Source organism: Melopsittacus undulatus, chromosome 1 (assembly GCF_012275295.1).
Source record: "Melopsittacus undulatus isolate bMelUnd1 chromosome 1, bMelUnd1.mat.Z, whole genome shotgun sequence".
Lineage (NCBI taxonomy): Eukaryota > Metazoa > Chordata > Aves > Psittaciformes > Psittaculidae > Melopsittacus > Melopsittacus undulatus.
In genome coordinates this window covers 1,817,928-1,842,928 of record NC_047527.1, presented here as the reverse complement: position 1 = coordinate 1,842,928, position 25,001 = coordinate 1,817,928, and the positions used below count along the sequence as shown (strand labels likewise).

At 53.2% G+C, this 25,001-nt stretch overlaps 2 protein-coding genes across 2 annotated transcripts in view; both read right to left on the bottom strand.

Annotated features, from left to right (window-relative positions):
* Positions 1-2,389: 2,389 nt before the first annotated feature.
* On the bottom strand, positions 2,390-3,443 carry MAFA (MAF bZIP transcription factor A). Its single transcript, XM_034065172.1, has one exon. It carries the CDS (start codon positions 3,254-3,256, stop codon positions 2,390-2,392), a length of 867 nt encoding a protein of 288 aa, XP_033921063.1. The 5' UTR covers positions 3,257-3,443.
* A 4,050-nt stretch (positions 3,444-7,493) lies between these two features.
* The window catches only part of ZC3H3 (zinc finger CCCH-type containing 3), a 150,991-nt gene continuing 133,483 nt past the window's right edge, over positions 7,494-25,001 (bottom strand). Inside the window, exons 10-13 of the mRNA XM_034062216.1 lie at positions 22,937-23,109; positions 21,151-21,344; positions 9,788-9,868; positions 7,494-8,955 (exon numbers count right to left, since the gene is read on the bottom strand). Coding sequence (XP_033918107.1) covers positions 8,924-8,955; positions 9,788-9,868; positions 21,151-21,344; positions 22,937-23,109 — 480 coding nt within the window. The 3' untranslated portion in view covers positions 7,494-8,923. The remainder of the gene's footprint in view (positions 8,956-9,787; positions 9,869-21,150; positions 21,345-22,936; positions 23,110-25,001) is intronic.

The following is a 25,001-nucleotide window of genomic DNA, read 5'->3' as shown; positions in this document are numbered from 1 at the left end:
CAGCCCTGGTGCATAAAGCACGGGGTGAGAGTGTCTCCATGCATCCCAGCTCCTATCCCAGTAAACCAAGCCTGACACCGGGCATTGCTCAGACTGCTCAATACCCTCTGGACGCAAAATAAGACACCGAAGCAGCTGAAGAAAACACAGGGATGAGGTTTGGGGATGCAGGGAAGGTAAAACCAGAGGGTGCTAGGGCAGCATGTACCCCACAGAGCTCGGATGATCCCAGGGGGTTGCGTTAGTACGGCAGGGATATACGGAGCAAACACACTGCAGCCATTGCGCCGGGGCAGCTCCCGCTTGGGATTTGCCATGGCAGAGCCTGGGCGAAAATATAGGGAGGAAAACATGCAATAAAATCTATGTAAAACACTCAGAAATCCGTTGTTACAAAGATTGTGGCTTAAATTGTCCCGGTGAGCCCAACAAAAACAGGGAAAGCCGAGAGGATTTTGCTGCGTGCTTCCCGAGCGGCACGAAGCAGAGCCGGGACACAGCGTCCCTGAAAACAGTCCCAAACCCCCCTAAAACACGTGTAAATACCAACCCTAAAGCTTTAATTTCGGGAAGGAGCGTGTTCGGGTTGCTTTCCTCCCCCCCTTCCTGAATTAAGGATTCAAAAGGGGAAAGAAAAAGGGAAAGGAAAATCATTTATTACCGTTTAAAATCAAAGCCAGCGGCTCAGCGGGACGGGGTCGGATAAGCCGGGACCAAACTGGATCGGCGCTGGGGTGAAGGTGACTTTAGAGCGGCCACGGGGACGAAGGTCTCCAGGGTACCTCGGGACCTTCCATTTAGGGGGAAAAAAGAGCAAGGAAAAAAGGCAGGAAATAAAGGCAGGAAAAGCGAAAAGCCGGGATTCGGTGGGGCAGAGCCGACGGCGGCCCCCGGCTCGCAAGCGACAGCCACCGATGGCTTTATCCCTGCGAGCTCGGGGAAGGTTTGGGATCAATCTGAAGCCTCAAAGGGAATAATCACCCCCCTCTCACCCCCAAAACGAAAAGACAAAGCTGCCCCCCCATCCCCGCCCCCCAAGTGAGAGAAAACCCGACCCAGGCTCTAGTTGAATATAAGTTTTTATCTTGATGCAACATCGTTAAAACCGTCACAAATCGAAACAACAGGTCGTTAAAAACGCTTCGCACGATCAGTACCTAAAATGCACCAGGCTCCCGAGCTCGCTTTGTCCCAAAGACCTTTGCGATTTACCCCAAAAGTCAGTTTTTTAAACGGGGTTCGCTTTTTTTTGGCTTTTTTTTGGGTTTTTTTGTTATTTTTTTATCCGCCTTTAAATAAGCAACTTGGTATAAAAACAACCACCACCAAAACCCGCCCCGCTCCTCTCCTCGCAGGATCGGCCCCGCGGTTGCTCCAAGCACGGATTCTCCTCTTCGCCTTGCTTTTAACACGAGCAAGATCGTGCCTTTTCCTTCCTTCTTCCCACCAATGGAGCTTAAACCGAACAACTCCGTTTCCCGAGGGTTAATAAATAAATCTGGTGCATAGTGAGATAGCAGCCAACCGTTCGCAGTTCATATATTACTATATTGCCTTTCAGGTCGCCCTAAAATTGTTCCCTCTCCCCTCCCTTTCCCTCCCCGCTAATTCGTAAGAGCATAGATAACTTTAAATCTCTATAAAACAGTATTATTTCACCCAATCGATTTCCTGTATATAGTGCATTCGGCTTCTTCCCAACATCGTTAAATTAACTCGATATTATTTGCATGCTATTACATACAAACTTTTTAAGACTCGTGTATTTTTATTATTCTTCTTTTTTTTGTTCTTTTCTAAAGGATTTTGGTTGTTTTTGTTGTGGTTTTTTGTTTTTTCTGTAATTCATAACCAAGCAAAATATAGGCTCGAGGAAGAAGAAACAACCCCCCCAAAAAAAAAAACAAAAAAGGCAAAAAAACTAACTAATTTCTACATATTTACAAGGGTGAATAAGTTAAACGTGGCTCAGGTTAGGCGGGGGGGAAGGGAGGCAGCTTTACCCCCCCCATCTATGGGGAAGCCCTCCAAAAACTCAACGTCAAATCGAGGGTAAAACACGTAGGATAAGGGATAAGTGGAGGGGGTGAGGTGGGAGAAGCCACCGGGATAGCGCCGATGCTCCCGGGGGGGGCCGTACACGTCCCGCATGCAGGCTGGCTCCGGGCCCCCCCCCCCCCCCCCCTCGAGTCCCATCGGGGGGTGCGGAGAAAGGGGGTGGGGGTTCAGCTCCCCCCTTCCCAAAATACGAGTGCGAAACCCAAAAATAACACATTTGTTGGGGTTTTGTACAAGCGGAGGGTTCGCTCCATACATGGAATAGGGGGAAAGAAGGGGGACCCCCCCCCCAATCCACACACAACCTTCCCCCCCTCCCCGGGTTTGCGGCTCACATGAAGAAGTCAGCGGTGGGTTTGGGGGCGGCGGATGGGGAGGGCTCCCTCGGGAAGCCCCGGCCGGCCAACTTCTCGTATTTTTCTTTGTACAGATCCCTTTCCTTGGCCAAGCGGGTCACCTCCTGCTTGAGCTGCTCCACTTGGCTCTGGAGCTGGCATTTCTCGTTCTCCAAGATGTGCCGCTGCTGGACCCGCTTGTAGCGGCAGGACTGAGCGTAGCCCCGGTTCTTCAAGGTCCTCCTCTTCTGCTTGAGGCGGATCACCTCCTCCTTGCTGAAGCCCCGCAGCTGCCGGTTGAGCTCCCGCACCGACATACTCACCAGCTGATCGTCGGAGAAGCGGTCCTCCAAGCGCAGATGGTGATGATGATGATGGTGGTGACCGGCGTGGTGATGGGCGGCCGGGGGTAGCTCCTCACCACCGAAGGGCTGAGGTCGGAAGGACTCGTAGCCTTGGTGGTGATGATGATGATGGTGAGGGGCACCGATCAGTGCCTCCACCGCGTCCTCCGGCGTCAGGTTGAGAGCTTCGGGGTTGAGGTGATGCTGGTAACCCGACATCCAGTACAGCTCCTCCAGCTGCTGCTTGGAGCCCAGGGAAGCGGCGGTGGTGGTCGGGGGGCCAGGGGCTGGTTGGCCACCGGGGCTGGGAGCGCAGAAGCTGGGCGAGGAAGGCACGGAGGAGCAGGGGGTGCTGAGCGGGGTGGACGACAGGGACCCGGCGGGCAGCCGGTGGCACAACCGCTCCGCCTCCGCCGGCTCCTTCTTCACCTCGAACTTCATCAGGTCGAAATCGTTCACGTATTCGATGGCGAGGGGGCTGGTGGGCAGCTCCGCGCTCATGGCCAGCTCCGAGGCCATCTCAGTCCATGGAGGGACCGGGGGGAGATCCCCCGGGCACCGCCGCTCACCGAGGACTCGGGGCGCTTCCTCCCACCGCGCTCCGGGGCTCTCGCCGCGGTGTAACCGGCCGCCCCAACGGGGCTCCGCGAGCGTCCGACGGGGCTCTGCTGGGGGCTTCAACCGGGCTCCGGGACCTTCCGTCGGGGCTTTACTGGGGGCTTCAGCCGCGCTCCGGCACCCTCCGAAGGGGCTTTGCTGGGGGCTTCAGCCGGGCTCCGGGACCCCCCGTCGGGGCTCCGCACCGCTCCGCAGCCGGGCTCCGGGGCTCAGCTCCTGGCTTCCCCCCAGCACGGCCGCCGGGAAGCGGAGCCCCGTGGGTGCGGGACCGGGCTCTCTCCAGCACGGCTCCGCCGCTGCCTGCGGCCGGTTCCCAATGGCGAGGAGCAGGCAGCGCCCTGCCCGCCCCTTCCTGCCTCCCCTGGCACCTGCCCCGGCCCCACCTCCCCGGGACAGGAGCCTTCTCCTGCCCTCCTCTTCCTCCTCCCACCCCGGACACGGGCACCAGGGGCGGGGGCTGCCCCCCTGCCCGTCCCCTGCCTGCTCCCTGCCCGTACTCGGCGCTACCGGGCGGCTGAATGGAGCCCGCTGCCTTATATATGAGGGAGCGCGGCCCGGCCCCGCCTCCCGGGGCGGGGACTGCGGTTTCTGACCTATCAGCGAGGCCGATGCCCTGTCTCGATTTGCATATCCCCATGGTAACGCCTCGGGGCTGCTGTCAATCACTGCGGGGACCGGGTCGGCGCTGCCCGCGGCGGCTCCGGAGGAGGGGACCCCGTGCCCCGGGCATCCCCTCCCCCGCATCCTCCTGCTTCCCATCACATCAACCCCTGTATCCCCCTCTGCATCCCCCTGTGCCCCCGACCCACATCCCTCCTGCATCCCCCTGCACCTCACTGCACCCCACTTCATCCTCGGTGCATCCCCCTGCCATTCCTCCCCATACATTCCCCATGCATCCCACCGCATACTCCTGCATTCCCTTGCACCCCCATGCATCCTTCATGTACCCCCATCCCCTTTCACCCCCACCTGCTTCACAATGTAATCTCTTGCACTCCCCCTGCACCACCTTGCACCTTACCTGTATTTTCAGCATCCCCCCTGCATCACTTTGCACCCTTCGTTCACCCCCTTCATCCCTTTGCTTATCCTTGCACCCTCATGTAACCCTCTGCAACCCCTTTGCCCCCTCTCTGCATGCCCCTTCATCCCCCAGGCATCCTCCCTACATTCCCTTTTTATCCCGTTTCTTATCCTGTGCACCCCCCTCCACTGCATCTTCTTGCACCCCCTGCATCCTCCCTCCACCCTTTCCACCTTTCTGCATCCCTCTGTATCCCCCTGCACCCCCATGTAACCCCCTCCAGCCCCTCTGCTCCCTTTCTCTGCATCCCTCTGCATCCCCTGTCTATCCTCCCCCCATTCCCACCCCCTCGTGTACCTTCCCCCCCCCCATTTCCAGCTCCCCATAACCATCCTGGGCCCAAGCAAGGATTGAGCACAAACAGTAAAGAAACCTTAATTTCCTCCCAAAGAAACGGGAAAGACCCAGAACAGGGATTATTGATCCCAAACCAGGTTCCACACCACCTCACTGAGGGACCACAGTCTCCCATGCTCTTGTGGGTACCAGGCACAACATCGGGATGAAGCCCTTTCCCTCCCCACCTTGGTGTTCCCAGTCCGGAGCAGCCCAGCATCCTCCCTGGGATACAGGGAAGGTTTTCCATCCTTCCAAAGTACATATATCTATCTATTTTGGGATATTAATTGATGTTCCCATAATCCAGGTCTGTCTCCAGCTTCGTGCCACAGGAGGTGATGTCTGTGCCCTGCACATGGTGAGGAGCATCAGCAGCTCCAGGATGAAGCCCCATTGTCCCATCCCACAGCAAAGGCATTACCAGCATCGAGTGAGGGGCTTTGGGTGCTCATCCCAGCGCAGGATGAGGCCCTGGCCTGGCTGCTGCTCCGAGCCCTGCCACCTCGTGGCTGCTGCAGCTGCAGCACAAGGAGGGACCAGGATGTGCCAGGGAGAGTCAGGATTAACCCTGCTGGGGTTAAGGGCAGCGCTGGGAGTGTTATGGGACAAGCATTAAGGACAGGGATGGAGCACACAGGGGCCTGGTCCTGGCTGTGGGCACAGCCCCATAGGAAGGTGTTGGAGGGAAACTGAGGCACGGAGCAGTTGCCATTGAGTTGTCCCCCCTAATCCTAAGGGATGAGCAGCTTCATCCCATAGGGGCTGTCAATACCCACCATCACTTCCCTCCCATGTCTCCATCTCCCATAGGATGTTCTCGGGGTACCACAGCATCCCAGGCTGGCTGCATCCTGCCCACTATGGGATGGGGGGACATGGTCCTCTTACCCAGCTGATGGCCATCCCCACCTGGGACTTTGGGAATGGGGCTAAATGGGATGATTTGGGGCAAATTAAGACAGAACAGGGTGATTTAGGGGGGGTGAAACCCCATCTCCTGCTGCATCCCCAGCAATGACAACCCCACCTCATCTCCTCTACTGGATCCAGCCTCTGGATCGGGAGTGTTGTCCCCTTCTCCATCCTTCTCCTCCTATAAAGGTAAAATGAAGCCAGGGGTGGCATTTGTCCTCCTGAGGAGGGACATGGATGCAGGTCCCCTGGCACTCTCATAATGCTGGAATTTACACCATAATGGCTAACCTGGAACACAGTTATCCCACATTGGAGACCCCAAACTTGGGCAGGGATGCCCCCCCCCAATTGATGGAGGGCACAAAGAATGGGACAAAAAAAGTGCATTTTGATACTTTTGCAACAGAAAAGTACCCTTTTCACGGGACGTCTTTAACCCCTATTTATTGTGTGACCCCAAATGCAACATCCCCATCCCTGCGCGGTGGGATATCGGGATCCAGCTCTGGGAATCTGGGATGCGGAGCCACCTCCCTCCCCCCTGTCACATCCCTCCCCAGAGCTCCCCATACCTCCAGGCCACCCGGCCCCCATCAGCAGCTGCCACCAGCGACGGGCCCGGAGCCAGGATGGGATTTAGGGAATGGGAAGGGCTCCAACGGAGCCGTCACCGGCCCAAGACACCCCCCTTTGGGTATTTATAGCGGGTGCTGGGTACAGTGACACGTCCTGGTCCCTCCCACCATGCCGTGGGGTTGAAATGCAGGCAGCCGAGTGACATAACCAGGTTGGTGGCCATGGGATGGTGCTGGGATGGCGTCACCTCTTGCTTTTAGAGCAGGCGGCTCCTCTGCCCCGTTAACCCTCAGAGCAGGGCTGGGTGCACCCATGGGTGCTGCCTCAGTTTCCCCATGGGTTGGTGATGGGTGATGGGCAGCTCCCGACCCCATGGTGTTGGTGGGACCATCTTGGTGATGCTCTGTCAGCATCTGTAGCAGGAATTATGGGTGCTGCTGAAGGGAGAAGGGTCGAAAGTCATTGAAGCATGGGATGGTTTGGGTTGGAAAGGACCTTAAAGCTCATCCAGTTCCAACCCGCTGCTATGGGCAGGGACACCTCACACTAGAGCAGGTTGCTTGATGCCATCATTTTGGGAGAGGGCAAAAACCATCCCAAGAGGCTGATGCCACCTCTCCAGCTAAGGAACCCCCAGGACACATCCACACCATGGTGCTGGCACAGACCAGCACCACAGCATCATGGGGAAGGTGGATAAACCCCATTGGGGCCCATCACCGGGGCGTCAGGGCTCACCACCACCATCTCCAGGGCTGCTTTTATCCCTGCTCAGGAATCCATCACCCCATGCAGTGATTTGAACCAGAGATGGCAATAAATGGCAACCCTCCATGGGAAGGGAGCAGTGGAGCCAGTGGGAAGCAGCATCAGGGCTCTTGGGGTGCTACCCATCACCTTCCTTAATGAGTACAGAGTGAGCCTTAATCCTCATTCGACTGCTCATTAGGAAGCCACAGCCAAAAGCACCAAAGCTCTTGGTCACCATCACCCTGCATTGGTCATCCTTGGGGATGCAGCAGCATCATCTCCTCTGGGGTGACCCGTAGTGAATTTAGGTTGGTTTTCAGTAGGAAACCACTATGAAGAAACATAATTGATGGGTAAAGGGGGGAAAGCTTCCAATACTTACAGAACCCCAAAGATTTGGGGATCAGAGCAGCTTCTCCTTGATGGGATGTTCATGTATTGCTGAATAAAAAGCCACGCTCCGACCAGGCATCCCGGAGAACAATCCCTTTATTTACATATCAAAACACAAGGGTCAAAAAAGACATGGAATAACAACGGGAACAACAAAGGTGTCACTAGAAAACAGCTCGTGGTACACAGGCTGGGGTAGGAGTTGCTGGTCCTCACAATAGCTGGGGGGACAATGGGGATGAGGCTACCACAAACTGGTGTCAGAGTGGCACTAAACTGCATTGCCAGTTCAGCATCCTTACATAGGAGCCACGTGGTGCCTTTGGTGGCATCCCATGGTCCAAGTCACTTGAGACAGGTGATAAATCCCTCACCAGGAGCCCCCAAGATACCCCCCCACCATGGGGGTCCCCGGGGGTGAAGCTGCAGCCATCAGCCCCTTGCTGTATCCATGGTGCAGCTGAGCCCAGGGCATCCTGGTGGCTGCATCACCCACCCCATCACCAAGCCCCGCTGGGTGCTGGGTCCCCAGTGCTCACCTATGTCCTTGCTGATGCCTTTTCCTGCAGGTGATGTGGATGGAGGGGCAGTGGATGGGCAAATCCTGCCACTGCACATGGCTCTCAGCACCTCTTAATTCTGCTGTTGGGCCTCGAATCATGTGGGAACTGCATCCACTGCCCAAAAATCCAGGTGGAAATTGCACCCATGGATGCAAACCCCATTGTACCATCAGCTGCATGGCCAGTACTTGGCTCTGCACAATGCTCTTCCCATGTTCTGCTCCTGCTTGGATTTGGAGGGACCCAAAACACTTGTTTGGGTCTCCCAAGGGAAACCAAACCCCTTCTGGGATGGGGAGAGGTGGGATCAGGGTACAACCAGCCATGGGGACCCCGACATGCTGCAGTAGCCTTTGATGTGAGCTCAGTGCTGCTCCCAACACAATTCCACCTGGGATGCTCTCGGCACATGGCTCTGCTCCAAGAAATCTCCTCCCAGCAGCAAGGGGATGGAGCAGGGTGGATGCAGGTGGCATAGAGAGACTGGAGTTCTGTGGGGACTTTATGCTCTGTTACATCCCAGTGTGGTGATGACTTGAGGCCACCGGACATGCTTGCTGCTAGCAGAGTGGCTGACCTGGCTAGGGGCACGCTGCTTGATGGCACAATCACCTCCTGTCCTGTACAGCAGCAGAGCTGTGATCTGCAGGACTGATGGGGATGGGAGCCTCTTCCCAACCCTGTGAGCATCCAAAGAGCCCAGAGCAGGTTTCGTCTTCACTAAACTGAATCATTTATTGGCAACTGAAATACTCCCAATGAAGCTGCAGGGAGGGGGGGGGGTGCCCCAGTGCTGCCCCCCCATTCCCTGCCATGACAACGTTCCCAAAGAGCAAGAAAAGAAGAAGGTGCCGCATGTGGCCGCGGCGTCCTGAGGTAGGGGCCGGGTCGTGCCCGGCTCTGCGGTTCCTGAGCTGGTTGGATGCTGTTGGGTTGGGTTCTGGTTCACAGCCTGGGCTTGATCTGCAGCCGTTTGCCTGGGGAGGAGAGGAAGAAGGTAGGGACAGAGCAAATGGTGGTGTCTACGTGGCTTGTGTGAAGTGCTCTTCGTGGCATCCTTGTCTCTGAACTGGAGAGACATGGATATGATGGAGGGACCACCCGGTGGATAAGGCATTAGCTGGATGGTTGTACCCAAAGAGCTGCGGTGAATGGCTCAATGTCCACCTGGAGACCAGTAAGGAGTGGTGTCCTGGGTGGGGGGGACTGTGTTGGGACCACTCTTGTTCAACATATGGACAGTGGGATTGATGCGCCTTCAGCAAGCCTGTCAATGACACCAAGCTGTGTGGTGGGATCAACATGCTGGAGGGAAGGGATGGCATCCAGAGGGCCCTGGACACACTTGTGAAGTGGGAATGTGGGAACCTCATGGAGTTCAGCAGGCCAAGGGCAAGGTCCTGCACATGGGTGGGGCAATCCCCAGCACAAACACAGGCTGGGCAGAGAGTGGATGGAGCAGCCAGCAGAAGGACGTGGGGGTGCTGGTGAGAAGCTCCCCATGACCCAGCTTCAGTGAATGCTTGAGCCCAGAACCCCCCCCCCCATGTGCTGGGTTGCACCCCCAGAGCGTGAGCAGCAGCTCAGGGAGGGGATCCTGCCCCTCTGCTGTGTGAAGGGGAGACCTGAGAGCAGCTCCAGTGCCTAAGAGGGGCCACAAGGATGCTGGAGAGGAACTGCAGCGACAGGACAAGGGGTGATGGGTTCAAACTGAAACGGGAGATTTAGGTTGGAGATAAAGCACTGGGCATACGGGTGCTCCTCCACTTCACCAGCAGCACCCAACTCAACAGCACCCACCAGCCTCACCTCTGCCACCCTCCTTCAGATGGGTGTTTTCAGAGTCCCCGGAGGATGCTGGCACCAAAGTCCTCTTCCTTCTGGTGCTGACTGGAAGCAGAAAGGAAGAAAAGAGGAGAAAGTCATTAAAGTTTTCTTGGGCTGCTTTGGAAATCCTTTGGGATGCAGGCGCAGGAGCATCCCAAGCTCTTCTGCCGCTGTAGCCTCAGCACTTCATGCTTTGACAGTGGGAAAAGGGAGTAAAAGGTGCCCAGAGGGCCAATAGGCAGGATTAAGTATGGAGCACATGGAGAAACCCTAATTGCATCCTGTCCCAAAGCCACCCTGTCTGCTGCTGGTGAGGACACGTGTGTCCCCAATGGGTGCTCAGCCTGGCCTGCAGCCCTGCAGCCCTTTCCCCAGCATTCCAGTGCAGAGTTGGTCCCTTTGGGATGGGGACATGTCTCTGTGTGAGCCCAGAGCTAATGTTCCCCTTGGCCATAGCTGGGACGGAGGTGGCTGGTTCCCCATATCCCTGAGCATCCTCAGCCCCCTCCATGTGGATGGGATGGAGACACTCAGAGGTCCCTTCCCATTGCAGAGCTGATGCAGAACCCCCAAGTTATGGGTGAAATGTCTGCAGGATGAGTCCCCACACATCCCATGGATGAGGGTGGATGATGTGAAGTCCTCCCCCATTTCAGCCTCAGCACCAGACACATCTTTCTTCTATTTTCCCTCCCTGAATGGTTTGGAGAAGCAGCAGTTCTGGGGTTCTACCAAGCAAACTGATGGGTTGGTAACAGTGTGTGGACACTTGATCAAGAACACACCAAGATGAATGTGGGTGGGAAAAGGAGGTTTTCCAGAACACAGGATCCACAGCTTGTGGAGCGATGAGGTTTAGGGGGAAAAGTCCCCTCTCCCTTGGGATTCTAGGAGAAGTTGATGAAGAAGATGGAGGGAATGCATCCCAAACCCCCTATAGATGCACATGCTGTGGATGAGCAGCACACAACCTGCCCACAGTTTGCCCAAGGAAGCTGTGGCTGCCCCATCCCTGGCAGGTTGGACACAAGGGCTTGGAGCATCCTTCTCTAGTGGAAGGTGTCCCTGCCCATGGCAGGGGTTAGAACTGGATGAGCTTTAAGGTCCCTTCCAACCCAAACCATTCTATGACTCTGCAAACACATTGGTGCTCCACACTGCACCTAACAAATGATGCTCAGCACGGAGGTGACACCATGGGCACCTTTGAGCAGCCTTGAAAGCTCAAAGGAAAAGGTTTTGGGGCAGAGAAGGATGGAGAGGAGAGGACCCCAAGCAGCATCCAACAACAGGGAGTCACCAAGAGTTGTTCTCTGCTGTTAAGCAAACTTGCCTCCGAGTCTAAGCCTCCGTGGCAGTGATACATAGCTTCTGAGCTAATTTATGTAGAATAAAGAGGGCTCATTTAGCACCTTTCCACCCTTAATATAACACCCATACATCAGAGTGGTGCACAGCAGCCACCACGGACTTGGCCATTAGTCACTAGCAATGCAGCCAGATTCAGCTTTGGGGAACAGCAACACCAAGCAGATGCCCAACGCACCCCTCGTGGCCTTTGACCACCTTCCTAATGTTCCAGCTGCTCCCAAGTATCCCTTTGCATCCAGCCACATGGGTTATCCAGCCTGAGATACCCAAATTCCATTCTGGTTGGTGTAATTAGGGTCCAATCCATCAACCCCAAGGGGTTAAAATGAGCATCTCCTCATTCCTGCACCAAAAAAACCCCGCAGCCCTGGTCCAATGGAACAGTGGAAATGGCTCAATTCCATGCCGGATGAACTGGAAAACACTTCATTAGCTAATATCCATGAAAGCCAGGCTTTGCAACTCAAAGCAAATATGATTACAGAAGGAGAAATATCAATTTCTCTCTTTTTGGGGGGAGGAAGAAAAGAAAAGGTGATTTTTAAATCAACTGTAATTAACTTCCCGACTTCAGGATGAGGTTGAATGGAGCTGAGATGCTTTCAGAGCATCCCAGCCTGATTTCAAACTTATTCCTTACAAAATTCAGGAGGGTGATAATAAAATAAACCCCCAAAATAGGATGTAAAAGGACTAAACTGGTCCAGTTTTTCAGTCTGGATGGAGGGAGATGTTGCTCTGGGAAAGGATGAAGCGGTGGATGCTTCACCCCACGGTGAGCCAACAGGGATGGGCGATGAAACAGCCTTGTGAAAGCCAAAGGGGGACCTGGAGAATAAAGGGGTGTCACTAAACCCACCCCAGCAAAGGAAAAGCTCTTTCCTGCTGTTTGTGCATGGGAGATCCTGCAAATGGCGTGATCAATCTTGGGTCGCATCTCGCGCGCCTTCACTCTCTCCCCCCCTTCTCCTTCTCGTCTGCATTTCAGCAGCCGCACAATCCATCTTCCAGGAACCAGGTATATCATTTCTAGTTAGTGAAAGCCAAGCTAAGAAACCCCTTTTTCATTACGATGATTGAACTGCTTCCAAAGAGAAGAACCAGGGCTGGATCACGAGTTCTCTCCCTCGGAAAGCGGGCGGCTTTTGCTGAGCTTGTCAAGCTCAGACAGGGAATGAGGACTTCCAGCGCTCTTCCCCTTGATGAAAATCAACATTTATTTTGCCTAAGCCTAAGAAGGTGTCAGGCAGATGGAGAAAGTTGCTTCTCTTTGCGAGGAGGAAGGAGGGAAAGGAAGGAAATCTAATAGAAATATATTATCAAGGCCGAGGAGTGGACAGTGCAGTAAATCACGCTTCAGGTGGCACCATTATGGGTTTCAATAAAGCCTGGCCTTCCCCCAGACGCTGCCGAGCCGAGCGGCTCCAGCTGCACCCCACGGGGGAGTGAAAACAAGGTTTGTTTCATTCACATGTGGATGGGGGGGGTTTAAAGGTGGGGAAGGAAAGAATCATAGAATGGGTTGGAAAAGAGCTTAAGTTCATGCAGCTCCAACCCCCTGCCATGTGCAGGGATACCTCACACTAAACCATGGCACCCAAGGCTCTGCCCAGCCTGGCCTTGAACACCGCCAGGGATGGAGCATTCACAACCTCCCTGGGCAACCCATTCCAGTACCTCAGCACCCTCACAGTAAAGAATTTCTACCTTATATCCAATCTAAACTTCCCCTGTTTCAGTCTGAACCCATCACCCCTTGTCCTATCACTGCAGTCCCTGATTAAGAGTCCCTCTGCAGCATCCTTGTAGCCCCCTTCAGACACTGGAAGCTGCTCTGAGGTCTCCACGCAGCTTCTCTTCTCCAGGCTCAACAGCTCCAATGTTCTCAGCCTGTCTCCATACAGGAGATGCTCCAGCCCCTGAGCATCCTTGTGGCCTCTGCACTTGCTCCAACAGCTCCATGTCCTTGTTATGTTGAGGACACCAGAAGTGCACACAGTGCTGCAAGTGGGATCTCACCAGAGCAGAGTAGAGGGGCAGGATTATCTCCTTCACCCTGCTGGTCACGCTCCTTTTGATGCAGCCCAGGATACGGTTGGTTTCTGGGCTCAAGTGCACACTGAAGCTCCTCAAATCTGATGGAGGACAAATCCCATCAGATAGAGGGCAAAAGGAGGTGGGTCTGGTCCTTGTCCCCAAATCCTCTCCTTCCCCACTGCTCCTGATCAATGAGGGTTTAAAGAACTGCTTTGCTCCCCAAGGTGTGAGGGTGGGAGGCAGCTGGAGATGCTCCACATCATGGATAAAAGACACTCAAGCCTCAAAGTGAAGAGACGCAGGGGAAGATGTCTTGCTTGCAGCTTTCCAAACTCCACCATTCAGCCATAAAAAGCTTTGATGGAGGGAAGGCTGGGATTAAGGATACTTTCCCTTCCTGTCCAGCCTCCACACTGATGGGATGTTTGGTCTCCATCACTCTCCTGATGCTGCCAGGGGGTTCTGTCCTGTCCTGCATCCAAGTCAGGCTCCAGGAAGGGGCTTCATGCAGGGCATGGCATCCACAACCACCTCGCTCCTCTCCAAGACCTGCCTCCATGTGAAATGATCCCAGATTAAAGGATACAATCCCATTCCCAAAGCAAAGCAGGATACTGAGGTGGCTGCGATTAGCAGCTCTCTTAATGACCAGCCAGCTAATGCTCCAGTCACAAATACAACAAAGGGGATGCAAAAGTTCCCACCCAATGGCTCAGAGCACACAGATGCATCCCAGCATCTCTGTGATGGATGCTCAAGATTTGACACTACACGAAGATCCACTCCTATCCTTTTTGTCCCAAAGGAAAAATAGCCTTTAACATGCAGACATCCATGCTGGGATGTCCTTTCTGTGTCTCTTCTCCCTAATTCCTTCTTCTAGGAGGAAAAAGGCAACCAGGGAACCAGCCAGGAGCTGCAGTGGTGGGAGAGGGACTTTGTCAGATGAGATGCTCTGTGGTCTGGTGGTCCATGTTGACCTGGCCATGATAACATATGGTGACCACCATGGTTTTCCTTTACTGCTGAGATGAAGCTTCCCCTGAAGAAGATGGGATTTCACCATCTCAGAGAGCTCTTCCACCTCCACTTTTTAGGTCATTAAACAACTTGGGGGGGGGGGGAAACAACAGGTCTGCTAAGGGGCAATGAGCTGAACATGAGGGATCTTCAGGATCAAAGTCCTGGTCTCAGCCCCTCTGCACATGCGGATGAGACCCTAAAAACCAGGTAGAAAATGAATATGGAAGAAATAGATTTCAGTCTTGGCAGAGGAATGAGACTTGGCAGCTCTGAAAGTCGCCTGCAAATCGATGAGGGAAGAGGATTGGAAACGTGCAGGTGGTTGGGTCCACGTGGGAAGTAAATCAGAGTGTTTCCAATGGCCTTTGGGGGGCTAAGAAAGGATGATTCTGATTCAGAGCAGCAGCCCAATGAGAAGTCCCAGCACCCACCAGCTTTACTGGAAGTTTCAACTGAATTGGCCACTTTGCAAGAAGGGAATGACACAGCAGTGAAGTTTCTGACTTCTAGACTTTACTAGAGATACTAAGACATGAGGGGATGCGACCCCAACCTTCAACAACACCCATGTTACCTGCAGCACCCCAAAGCTTGATGGTACCCCAAGCCTGATGGGGATCTGCAGCAGGGCTTTAGTAGATGGAAGAAATGGAGGCAAGGGCTGCCAGACAAAAGGCAGAGGGTAAGAAAGGTCTAGGGACTGTAGCAGTAGGACAAGGGGTGATGGGTTCAAACTGAAACAGGGGAAGTTTAGGTTGGAGATAAGGAAGAAGTTCTTCCCTGTGAGGGTGGTGGGAGCACCAGAGAAGTGGTAAATGCCACATCCCTGCAGTATTCAAGGCCAGGTTGGACACGGGCTCAGAGCAACCTGTTCTGGTGGAAGGTGTCCCTGCCCATGGCAGGGGTTTGGAACTGTATGAGCTTTAAGGTCCCTTCCAACCCAAACCATTCCATGATTCTTTAAGTCCCATCAGGAAGTCCCCCTGGTGACGTCCACCAGCCCATGGGTCTCTCCAGGCTGGGAAGGAAGCACCTATGCCCAAGATGATGTCTGAAGCTCATATCTAGGGTGCATGAAAACAACCTAAACCTGCCCCAGTGCAGAGCCCCCCACCGTTTGGTGGCCACAAGGACCTGCTGACTCAGGAGAAGAAGATGCAATTGCCAACGACCTGAGCAGATCCAGCCCTTTAGGAGGAAACCAATCAGGCTGATACACGCTGCCCTGCTCGAGGGATGGGTGCAGCCTGCTCTGAACCTGTAGCTCGATAGATTCTGCATTAGACAAAGCAATTCTATTAGAGGTTGGTTAATTCAGTTATGAAAGAGTTCTGATGCTCTCTAATTAGAGTCTCCCTGTGTGTCCAACGGAAAGTGCATTGGATGGGGAAGTGGTGAGGGAAGCATTTACCTGCAGTGGGATCACACAGCAAAGGTGAGGAGATGAGAGGGAGCATAGGAGTACCCATCACCACCTGCCATGTGCATGGATCACACTCCCTATTACAAGAAAGATGTGCCGATTGCCACGACTAAAGCTGGGAAGGTACCACCAAGGTCCACACTGCTTATGAGCCATGAGACAGGGAGGGATTGTTGGTACCACTGGGGAGAAAGATGGAGATTTCCTGCTCCCTGTCTGTATCCTGTTCATTTGTCCAACAAGAGCAGAAGACCTCAGAGGAAGGCAGTGATGGGAAAACTGATTTATGGACAACAAGATACATCAAGCATGTTCCTAACTCCCTTTTCCTTTCCCTACAGAATCCAGGGCTTGATGTCCAGTTGTTGCTCCTCTCCTTAGCTCATCCTTGTCCCCTTGGTATCACCTGCTGAGGATATAGGAAGTTCTCTAACTCCCATGAGCTCTCACCATGACCACCAAAGTGCCTTCATCTGCTCCTGCTGTCTCCTACCTGCATCCTAAGAGGACACCTCCTCAGCCATGTGTCCTTGTCCATCCTAAAATGGATCACAGGATGGAAGTTGAACCTGAAAAGGACTCAGGATTGCAGGGGAAGGAAGATGATTGTGGTGTGTTCATCCTATACATGCTGGTGGCATCTCCACAGGGATGGAGGAAAAGGTCCTGCCGTGTGGATCCTGAGTCGAGCAGCCACCAGAGCACAATGATGCTGATGAGCAGCACATGGATGCAGCACCCTGGTGTGGGGATCACGTTGCTGCCCCTCGAAACACAAAGGAGATGGTTTATCTGCTCCTCTCATGCCTAAATTCATCCCTGGCTCTCCCCAAGCCGTCCTGGATACTTCCACCCTCCAGCTCCCAAAGCCACCCACAAACCAGCAATAAAGCTTCAGAGCTCTTGCTGAGTAGGAGGTAAGGTAATGAGGGAAACTGAGGCATGCAGAAGTCAAACACCATTATCCTCCTAAACCCCTGTTCCTCCACAAAGGTTTGAGTTGCTGCTCTTGCCTGCAGAAAGCAAAAGACCAAAGATCTCAGGTCATCTGCAACCACCTCCCATCCATCTGGGCTGTACCAAGGTCTGCACTAAATGCTTCCCCATATGGATGAGAACACTGGAGCTGTTGAGCCTGGAGAAGAGAAGCTGAGTGGAGATCTCAGAGCAGCCTCCAGTGTCTGAAGGGAGCTACAAGGATGTTGGAGAGGGACTCTTCATCAGGGACTGCAGTGATGGGACAAGGGGTGATGGGTTCAGACTGAAACAGGGGAAGTTCAGGTTGGATATAAGGAGGAAGCTCTTTACTGTGAGGGTGGTGAGGCACTGGAATGGGTTGCCTAGGGAGGTTGTGAATGCTCCATGCCTGGCAGTGTTCAAGGCCGGGTTGGACACAGGAGTTGGAGCACCCTGCTCTATTGGAAGGTGTCCCTGTCCTTAGCAGGGGGTTGGAACTGGATGATCCTCAGCTCCTTTCCATCCCAACCCCTTCCCTGACTCCATGAACAGCTGTGAACACCCTCAGCAGCTCCTCACCTCCCCGAATCCCTGCAAAGCCGAAGTGTTTGAGCGTGCTCAGCGGAGCCGTTAGGAAAAGCCTGTAGCGAGCAGCTTCCATTACCGTTACGACCGTGAAATATGACAAGGAAATGATGGCCGTATGGTCCCAGCTTTGCAGCCCGACGACTTGCTGGGGCTTTATCGTCACTCAAACGTGCAGAGAGCTGTAAAATGTTTACAGAAAGGGTCGTTTGCAGCTATAAAATCCTCTTTTCTCTCCTAAACAAGGCTGAGCGGAGCCATTTACAAAGCCCTGAATGTTCATCGGGGGAGAGGGGAACATCTGTTCACTCCAGGAGTTTTCCGTGAGCTTCTCGAACAAATTAACTCAAATGGGTGCTTTCTAATTAAATTAGCACTCGATTGGAAGGGCTTTGCGTTGCTGGAGTTGCTTACAATGAGAGCGGGGAGGCTGCTGAGGCTCCAGCATGGGTGATTGAACTGGAAGGTGAAATAGGGAAAGCCCATTACCTGGTGGAGAGGTTGGGGAGCCCGTGCTCCCTCTGGGTTTGCCCTTCTGGATGGAGAACACAAGCAGGGATGCCACCAAGCCCAGCCTTCCTGGGTGGGATGCTTGGCTGGAGGGGTTTGTTCTTCCCATGGGCTTCTTTGGAGGATGCTTTGAGCACTCTCAGAGCACTGCTCCGACCCCAAATTACATGGGTTGGGAACCCTCCCCATAGGAGGATGACATCAGACCACATGCAGACTACATACAGTCATAGAATAAGGTTAGAAAGGATCTTCAGTTCATCCAGTTCCACCTCCCCTGCCATGGGCATCAGTCCTTTCCAGCCCCCCTTTATCTATATCCCAAGGCCAGGCTCTGCAGCCCCCACTGAGACTCTGCAAGCTGATGCTGTTGCCCACACTGGTGCTTAAAGGTCATCTCCAACCCACCCCCCCCCATCTCTCCCAGACACAGAGCTGGTGTTTTTCTTTGTTTCTCCTGTATTTACCAGTATTAAAAAGGTATTTTCTCAAATAGTGACCATTTAAGCAAGCAATTCAGCTCCCTCTGTAATAATAACCTGTCCTCCTCCTTAGTTATTGCCTCACCAATTTGTGTGTCACCTTCAAGGCTTTACAAGCAGAAACCCACTATTATCCCTGCTACGATGGCTGCAGCGGGGAAGGCGCAGACCCCAAACCCCCTCACAGACACCAGCCACTACCTACAGCTATGCAAGGATCCATCCTGACCACCCGCTCAGCTCGAAACAGCACCTTAGGCTCATAAGCAAAGTCCCAATGATCAGAGAATGATAGAATGGTTTGGGTTGGAAAGGGCCTTAAGATCATCCAGCTCCAACCCCTGCCATGGGCAGGGACCCCTTCCACTGGAGCAGGGTATTCCAAGCCCCTGTGTCCAACCTGGCCTTGAACACTGTCAGGGATGGGGCAGACGCAGCTTCTCTGGGCACCCTGTGCCAGCGCCTCAGCACCCTCACAGGGAAGAGCTTCTGCCTTATCTCCAACCTGAACTTCCCCTGTTTCAGTCTGAACCCATCACCCCTTGTCCTATCACTGCAGTCCCTGATGAAGAGTCCCTCTCCAGCATCCTTGTAGCCCCCTTCACACACTGGAAGCTGCTCTGAGGTCTCCATACAGCTTCTCTTCTCCAGGCTCAACAGCCCCAATTTTCTCAGCCTGGCTCCATACAGGAGGTGCTCCAGCCCCTTAGCATCCTCGTGGCCTCCTCTGGACTTGCTCCAACAGCTCCATGTCCTTCTGATGTTGAGGACACTGGAAGATTGACTTGGCCAAAATGAAGCATTTGGTCCTTTAGCAGCATCAGTGACCTCATCCTGTGCCCTCTCAGGATGATGGTTCAACAGTGGCCAGAGCTCCCTTTTTCCCATTAGGTTATGGGTGCCTCTGACTGCTGCTGCACCCCTGAGACCATTCATTTGTGTCTGGAGATGAGACTTTAATTAAAGTTTAATTAAAACCCAGCACATCCCAGGGCATGGGCAAACCCCCGCACTGAGCAGCATCCTCATGCCCAGGCTCACCACGTGCCATCACTGCATCCCTCTGGCAGGGAAATTGCTTCATCATTAGATTATATTTTACAGCCATCTGCAATTCCTGCCTGGTTTTCCTTTCCTATGGATCCTCCAGCATCTGCTCTCCTGATGCCACGTGTTCCCTGGGCAAAGGCAAGTGAGAATGGAACAATGCATTCCCTGACCATGTACCCACAGCCCTCCTCCCAACGTCCCTGGACTGAACCATCTCCTTCTACTCATCCTCCCATCCAAAATGCCTGAAAGCATCCTCCCATGAATGTGCAAACTGGATTTAAGAGGAAAAGGATGCTAGGATGATGCCTTTGCCCTCTGGACCCAGTTATTCCAGGCTGTCAAGTGCAATCCAGGGAATTCCAACAGTGTTCTTGTCCATGGATTAACTGCTCCATTGTGATCACAGAGATAAAACCACCTGATTAAGCTGCTGCTTCCTTGGCTCTTCCCCAAAAGGGAACTGAACCAAGGCCAAGGAAAGGGAAGGAGGAAAGTGCCCAGGGCAAGAAATCCCTGGAAGAGGAAGCCAAGTGCTTCACCCCATGTCATGGATGGGAGTGTTCCTGGCCGGAATCGTCTCCATCGTGCCATGGTTTGACAGCACATGCACTTGCCTGTGGCTTCAGGAATATGTTGTTAATCCTGGGAATTTTCTTTCCAACAGCATTCCCTGGCTCAAAGTGCTTCATGATCGAGACAGGCACAGCCTTGCAGATCCTTGGTACCTGCTCATGGATGAGCATAAGTGCCCCAGGCTGGCTTTAGGAGCTGAATTCATCCTTTATGCCAGCAGGATCCTGCATGGGACTGGAGATGTGGAGGGATGATTCCTTTGCCAAATGCTGCCTCCCTTTCAGCAGTGGGGCTCAGGGGGTGAAGCTGCTGCCCATCCCTCCAGTGAAGGACAGGAGATGAACAGGAAAGTGTGAAGCATCATCCATCCAAAACCCTCCTACCCAGCGCTGGGAAGGACCAAGCACAACCTCTGCCTCGCTATCACCATCACCTCTGCTCCTATGGATGCATCCCCAGAGTGTCCCAAAGTCCCATCCCTTCCCATAGAGCTGCTGTTGATTTTCTAGTGTAGGACCTGAATCAGGAGAGGAAGAACCAAGGAAAACACTGGAGAAGCAGGAATGCAGCTAACCTCCACCATGAGCTGCTTTGCAGAGGAACAAAGATGTTTCTTCTCATTGCTTCCATGATTTTCCCCATCTTTTCCCCCCACACTTTCAAACAGTTGAAACACTTCCCTGAACTCTTCCAAGATTGCTCTCACGTGTCAGAGTCCCTAAGCTTTGCTCATCCTAAAACTGCATTTTTACCTATTTCCAAAGCCTCTTCCCTTGGTTTTTAACAGGAGACCAAAGCAGATAACCCCAGATTAATAGGCTCTTCCCTTGAACTTCCAACATGCAAACTTATCATGCCATCATTTATCCTGAAGTAAGGGATGCTCTGATTTCAAAGCTTTGGAGCTATTTCATGTCAAGAAACACATTTGATGGACAGTCCAGAGATCACTCTGTGGGTCCAATGGTAAGGCAGAGCATCACTGCATCCCTCTAAAACACCCTCCTGCTAGGGAACACTGTGATTCCATCACAGGAACAAGACTGGATTCATCATCAGGTAATTTATGGGATAAGGGAAGATAAAAGATGGGGACAAAATCCTAACATCTGTTTTTGGGAGCAGGGCCAGGAGCTTATGCCCCTGCATTCACAGTGATATGAGTCCTAGTTGCCATCCCAGTTTGGGCTCCCAGCATTAATGGGTTTGGTGACTCGTGAAGAACACTGTTCCCACCAAAACCCATGGAGAGCAGTGAGGAATAACTCTCCCACTTGGAACTGGAGCAGCTTGGAGCACATGTGAGCAAACGCAGAGCAAGTGCTTCCTACCTGGCTCCTCCTCATCTTCCACTTTGATGCTCCGGTCACTGGGGGATTCTGGAGACTGGAGGGAGATGAAGGATGGCAGCTTCTGTGGCCAGCTGGCTGGGGAGGTGTTTGCTTTCTTCCAAAACTTCACCTCTTTCTCCTCACTGGAGGGTCCAGGCACTTCCCCATCATCATGGATTTGAGCTGGATCATCCCTGCGGGAGACACATGGGATAAATAATAAGGAAAACCAAAACGATCCCACTTGGCAATGCTGGGTGTATGGAAGATGCTTTCCAACCATGTGCAATGGAAGAGGCTGGGGTGAACCACCAAAGCCACACATGAAGGCTCCCCGAGCTTCATCCCAGGCTCTGATAATCCAGCTTGGGGTTTCTCACTTCCCAGCTGGATTCCCTGCTCTGCTTCCCTGCAGGGTTTCCAGTCCTCAGATGCTCCTGGAGATGCTGGGCTCCTGCTTGGGTGCTGTCTGAAAGAGAACTAAAGAGGGGAGATGGCCACTGTGGGGAGCAGGGATGATTGGAGATATCTCCACTGGGCTTGGCTCATCTTCAACCCTGCTGCCCTGCACCAAGCCCAGCTAAGAGACCCTTCAGCTCCTTCTGCATCTCCAATGGTGGGGCCATAGAGGCAAAATCCCTTCGGAGCAGCTTCCAAGCTTGGATGTGCTCCCTTCCAAGTGGGACAGGAGGAAGGTGCCTCCCTTCCTAAAAAGAGCAAGGAGCTATTCTACACCTTGTTCACACCAGGGACCAGAGCTGGGTGATATTCCAAGGCACTTCTGTCACCCAGGATAAGTTTGAAGAGCCAAAGGAATGCTCATCCCCCTCTGTTACTTTACAAGGTAGGGCCAGGACTGGGCAAGAGCATGGACCAGCCCAGCCCAGCTCCCAGGTCTCTCCATTTCCATCCCACTTTCACTCACATGCATCTGCAAAGAGGCATGGAGGAGCTGAGCATCCAAACTGGTATTTTCTCCTCCCATGAACCATAATTTCTGGATTTTGGCTTTTAAAACCAAATTTCAACTGAGCTTTAATATTCGTTACACTGGATGCAGTTGTTCTGCAGGAAGGGCAAAGGAAGACAAGGATGTGCCAAGCTCAAGATGTTTGGTCTCCCTGTGAGGATGAGGACCAACGTGTCCATCATCAGCCTGCGGCTCCATCCCAGCACCCAAAAGCATCAGAGAGAGCTCAGAGAGCTTCCAAGGATTAACCAAGGACCCAGCCCAGCATCAAATGGTTTTACAAAGCCTGCTGTATCTCCATGCCCATCCTCATCTCTGCTTCTTCAGGCAGTGAGTCCAGCCCTGATGATGAGCCCTTCCATACCACACTGAGGGTTCAGCTCTGCTCTCTACCATGGAGATAAGGCAAAGGTTGATGCTTTCCAGTCTCCCACAGAGCTATGAATAAGCTAAACCCACTTTCAGCAGTGGAGTTTCCATCAGAGCTCCTCCATCTCCCAGCAGGAATCTACAAAAGCCTCAGAGATACCTGGAAGCCCATTTCCAAGGGTGTGGGAAGATACCCACACCCCAATGACACACATCAGATGCAAGCTATCCTCTCTTTCCTTGGGATGGAGATCTCCTCCTCAAGCACGGATCCTGCCCAACCCTATTGCCCATAGTCAACAGGCCACCACAGTGACCCACATCAGGAACATCTCAAAACACACCAGCACACAGACAAATACACACACGGAAGAGGAAACATCTGGAGCAGGTTGGGAAGAGAACTGTTTAAGAGCAGCAAAATGAGTGTCTTCTGCTCTTTCCTACCTGCTTGTCTGCTTTGAGACCTGTCTCCACTTGGAGGGGGGGGCACTGCAGTCCCCATCTTCTTCTCTTGGGTGACGTCTCTTCTGTGGGTGCAGCAGCTTGCACTGGGCACCCTTGGGGCAAACCCCGTTCTTGGCAAAGTCAGGGCAAACCAAGGTGTGCTTCTTCTTGCACTGCAAAGGAAAAAGAGGATAACGTTGGGAAAGGCAAAGAAAGCCCTGCGGGGAGCATGGGTTCCCAAACTGGGCTTCTTCAGGTGGCACCAACACACTGCTGAAGGAAGAGAAGGATGGGTTGGTGCTTCCTTCTCTGTATCAAAGCACTGTTGCTTGCCAAGACAGTGACAAAAGTAAGATGCTCCTCCAAATACGGTGCTTTCCAAATACCTGATTTTATGGACCCAAACCATCAAAGTCTTAACAGCAAGAATCTACCCTCAAGGAGGTGATGCTGGGAGATGCCATAGAGGCTGGAGAAGCTGTTTTGGAGAGGACACAGGGTTTTCTTGTCCCAGGCATGTTTGGGACTCAGGGTAGAGCAGGAATGAAGCACATCCTTTACAGAACTTATGTTGGGATCACTGCCTGCATGCATCATGAAGGTGGTCAGGGGCTGGTGCTCAACCTGCTCTTGCTCAGGGCTTGGAAATGAGCTTGGTTGATGCTCTCCTTTCCCAGGAAGCTTTCTGTGGCCACAGCATGGGACTGGCATCAACATGTTCACCCCTAAGCTTGTCCCAGTGTATCCCAAGGAGTGCAGGATGCTCCCATCCATCCCATTCAACTTAGCTTTTGCAGGGACCACAGGCGTGCACCCCACTGTGGCACCTATGGCGAGATGCAATCCCACACAACATGGCACAATGAAGAGATCACAACCCCTTGTTGGCCTTCTCCTCAACCAAAGATGGAGCCTGCCTTTTCCCCATATGGGTCCTTCCACTCTGGGATGCCCACACTGCAAACCTCCTTGCTATAGGGATGCTCAAATTTTGCATGGGTTTGGGTGAAAACAACACAAATCACAGCATCACAGAATGGTTTGGGTTGGAAGGGGCCTTAAAGCTCATCCACTTCCAATTCCCTGCCTCGGGTAGGGACACCTTCCACTGGAGCAGGTTACTCCAAGCCACATCCAACCTGGTCGTGAGCGTTTTAGCATCACCATGCTTGCCTGTTTCTATAAATGCCTCTTCCCGGTGATGTGGGATGTAGGTGAGCTCCTGCCCTTTTAAAGCAACTCAACTTTGGGAGCATGGGAGCAGCTCCTTGTGCTGACCTTTGGGATGAGCAGCAGCCCTGCTGAGCCATGGAAGCTCTCTCCTGGAAAGGGCAGCAGGGTTCAGCAGCTCTGCTGCCCGGGGCCGGCATTGCAGCCGGCATCGGAGCAAGGAGCTTCTCTGCTGGAGGTTGGGGATGGTGTTGAGCAGCAGGAGGGCTGGGGATCCAGATGGACACACGGACATTGGCTCGATGGGGGGGACAGTGCAGTGACAGCACTGCTTTTCCACTATAAAGTCATTAAAAACCCCATTTCCTGTGCTTTTCCCCTCTATTTGAAGAAGCTTCGATAGCAAGTATACAAAACAACAGGCAATCCGAAAGTAGTGGTGTCTCTACTTAGTTCCATGATGATTCATGATTCTAAACAGTGCCCAAGCTCTGCCATTACTCCCAAATCCTGAGTTTCACAGAAACATAAAATCATGGAATGGTTTGGGCTGGAAGGGACCTTAAACATCATTTAGTTCTAAGGAGAAGAGCAGGAAAAAAGCCTTGGCCACATGGATGCATCACCCTTGCAGCCAGCACTGATGCTGCCACACCAAGGAATGATGCTATTTTGGGAGAAAAGACAAGAAATGTGGCTGTTTCTTCCCAAGGGACCAGTTACAGGTCTCTGTTGAGGGGATGGTGCTGTGGTCCTGGCTCGATGCTGTGGTCCTGGCTCGATACTGGGATCAGGATGCGCCACCTTCCCAATGCTCTCACCAGCACCCATCTCCAAGTCAATCACTGCACCAGACCACGTTTATTGGCTCCACAGCAATAAGATACTTCATAAA

What these genes read in the sequence shown, in the direction of transcription:
- MAFA (XM_034065172.1), bottom strand. Translation starts at nt 3,256, where the DNA reads ATGGCCTCGGAGCTGGCCATGAGCGCGGAGCTGCCCACCAGCCCCCTC.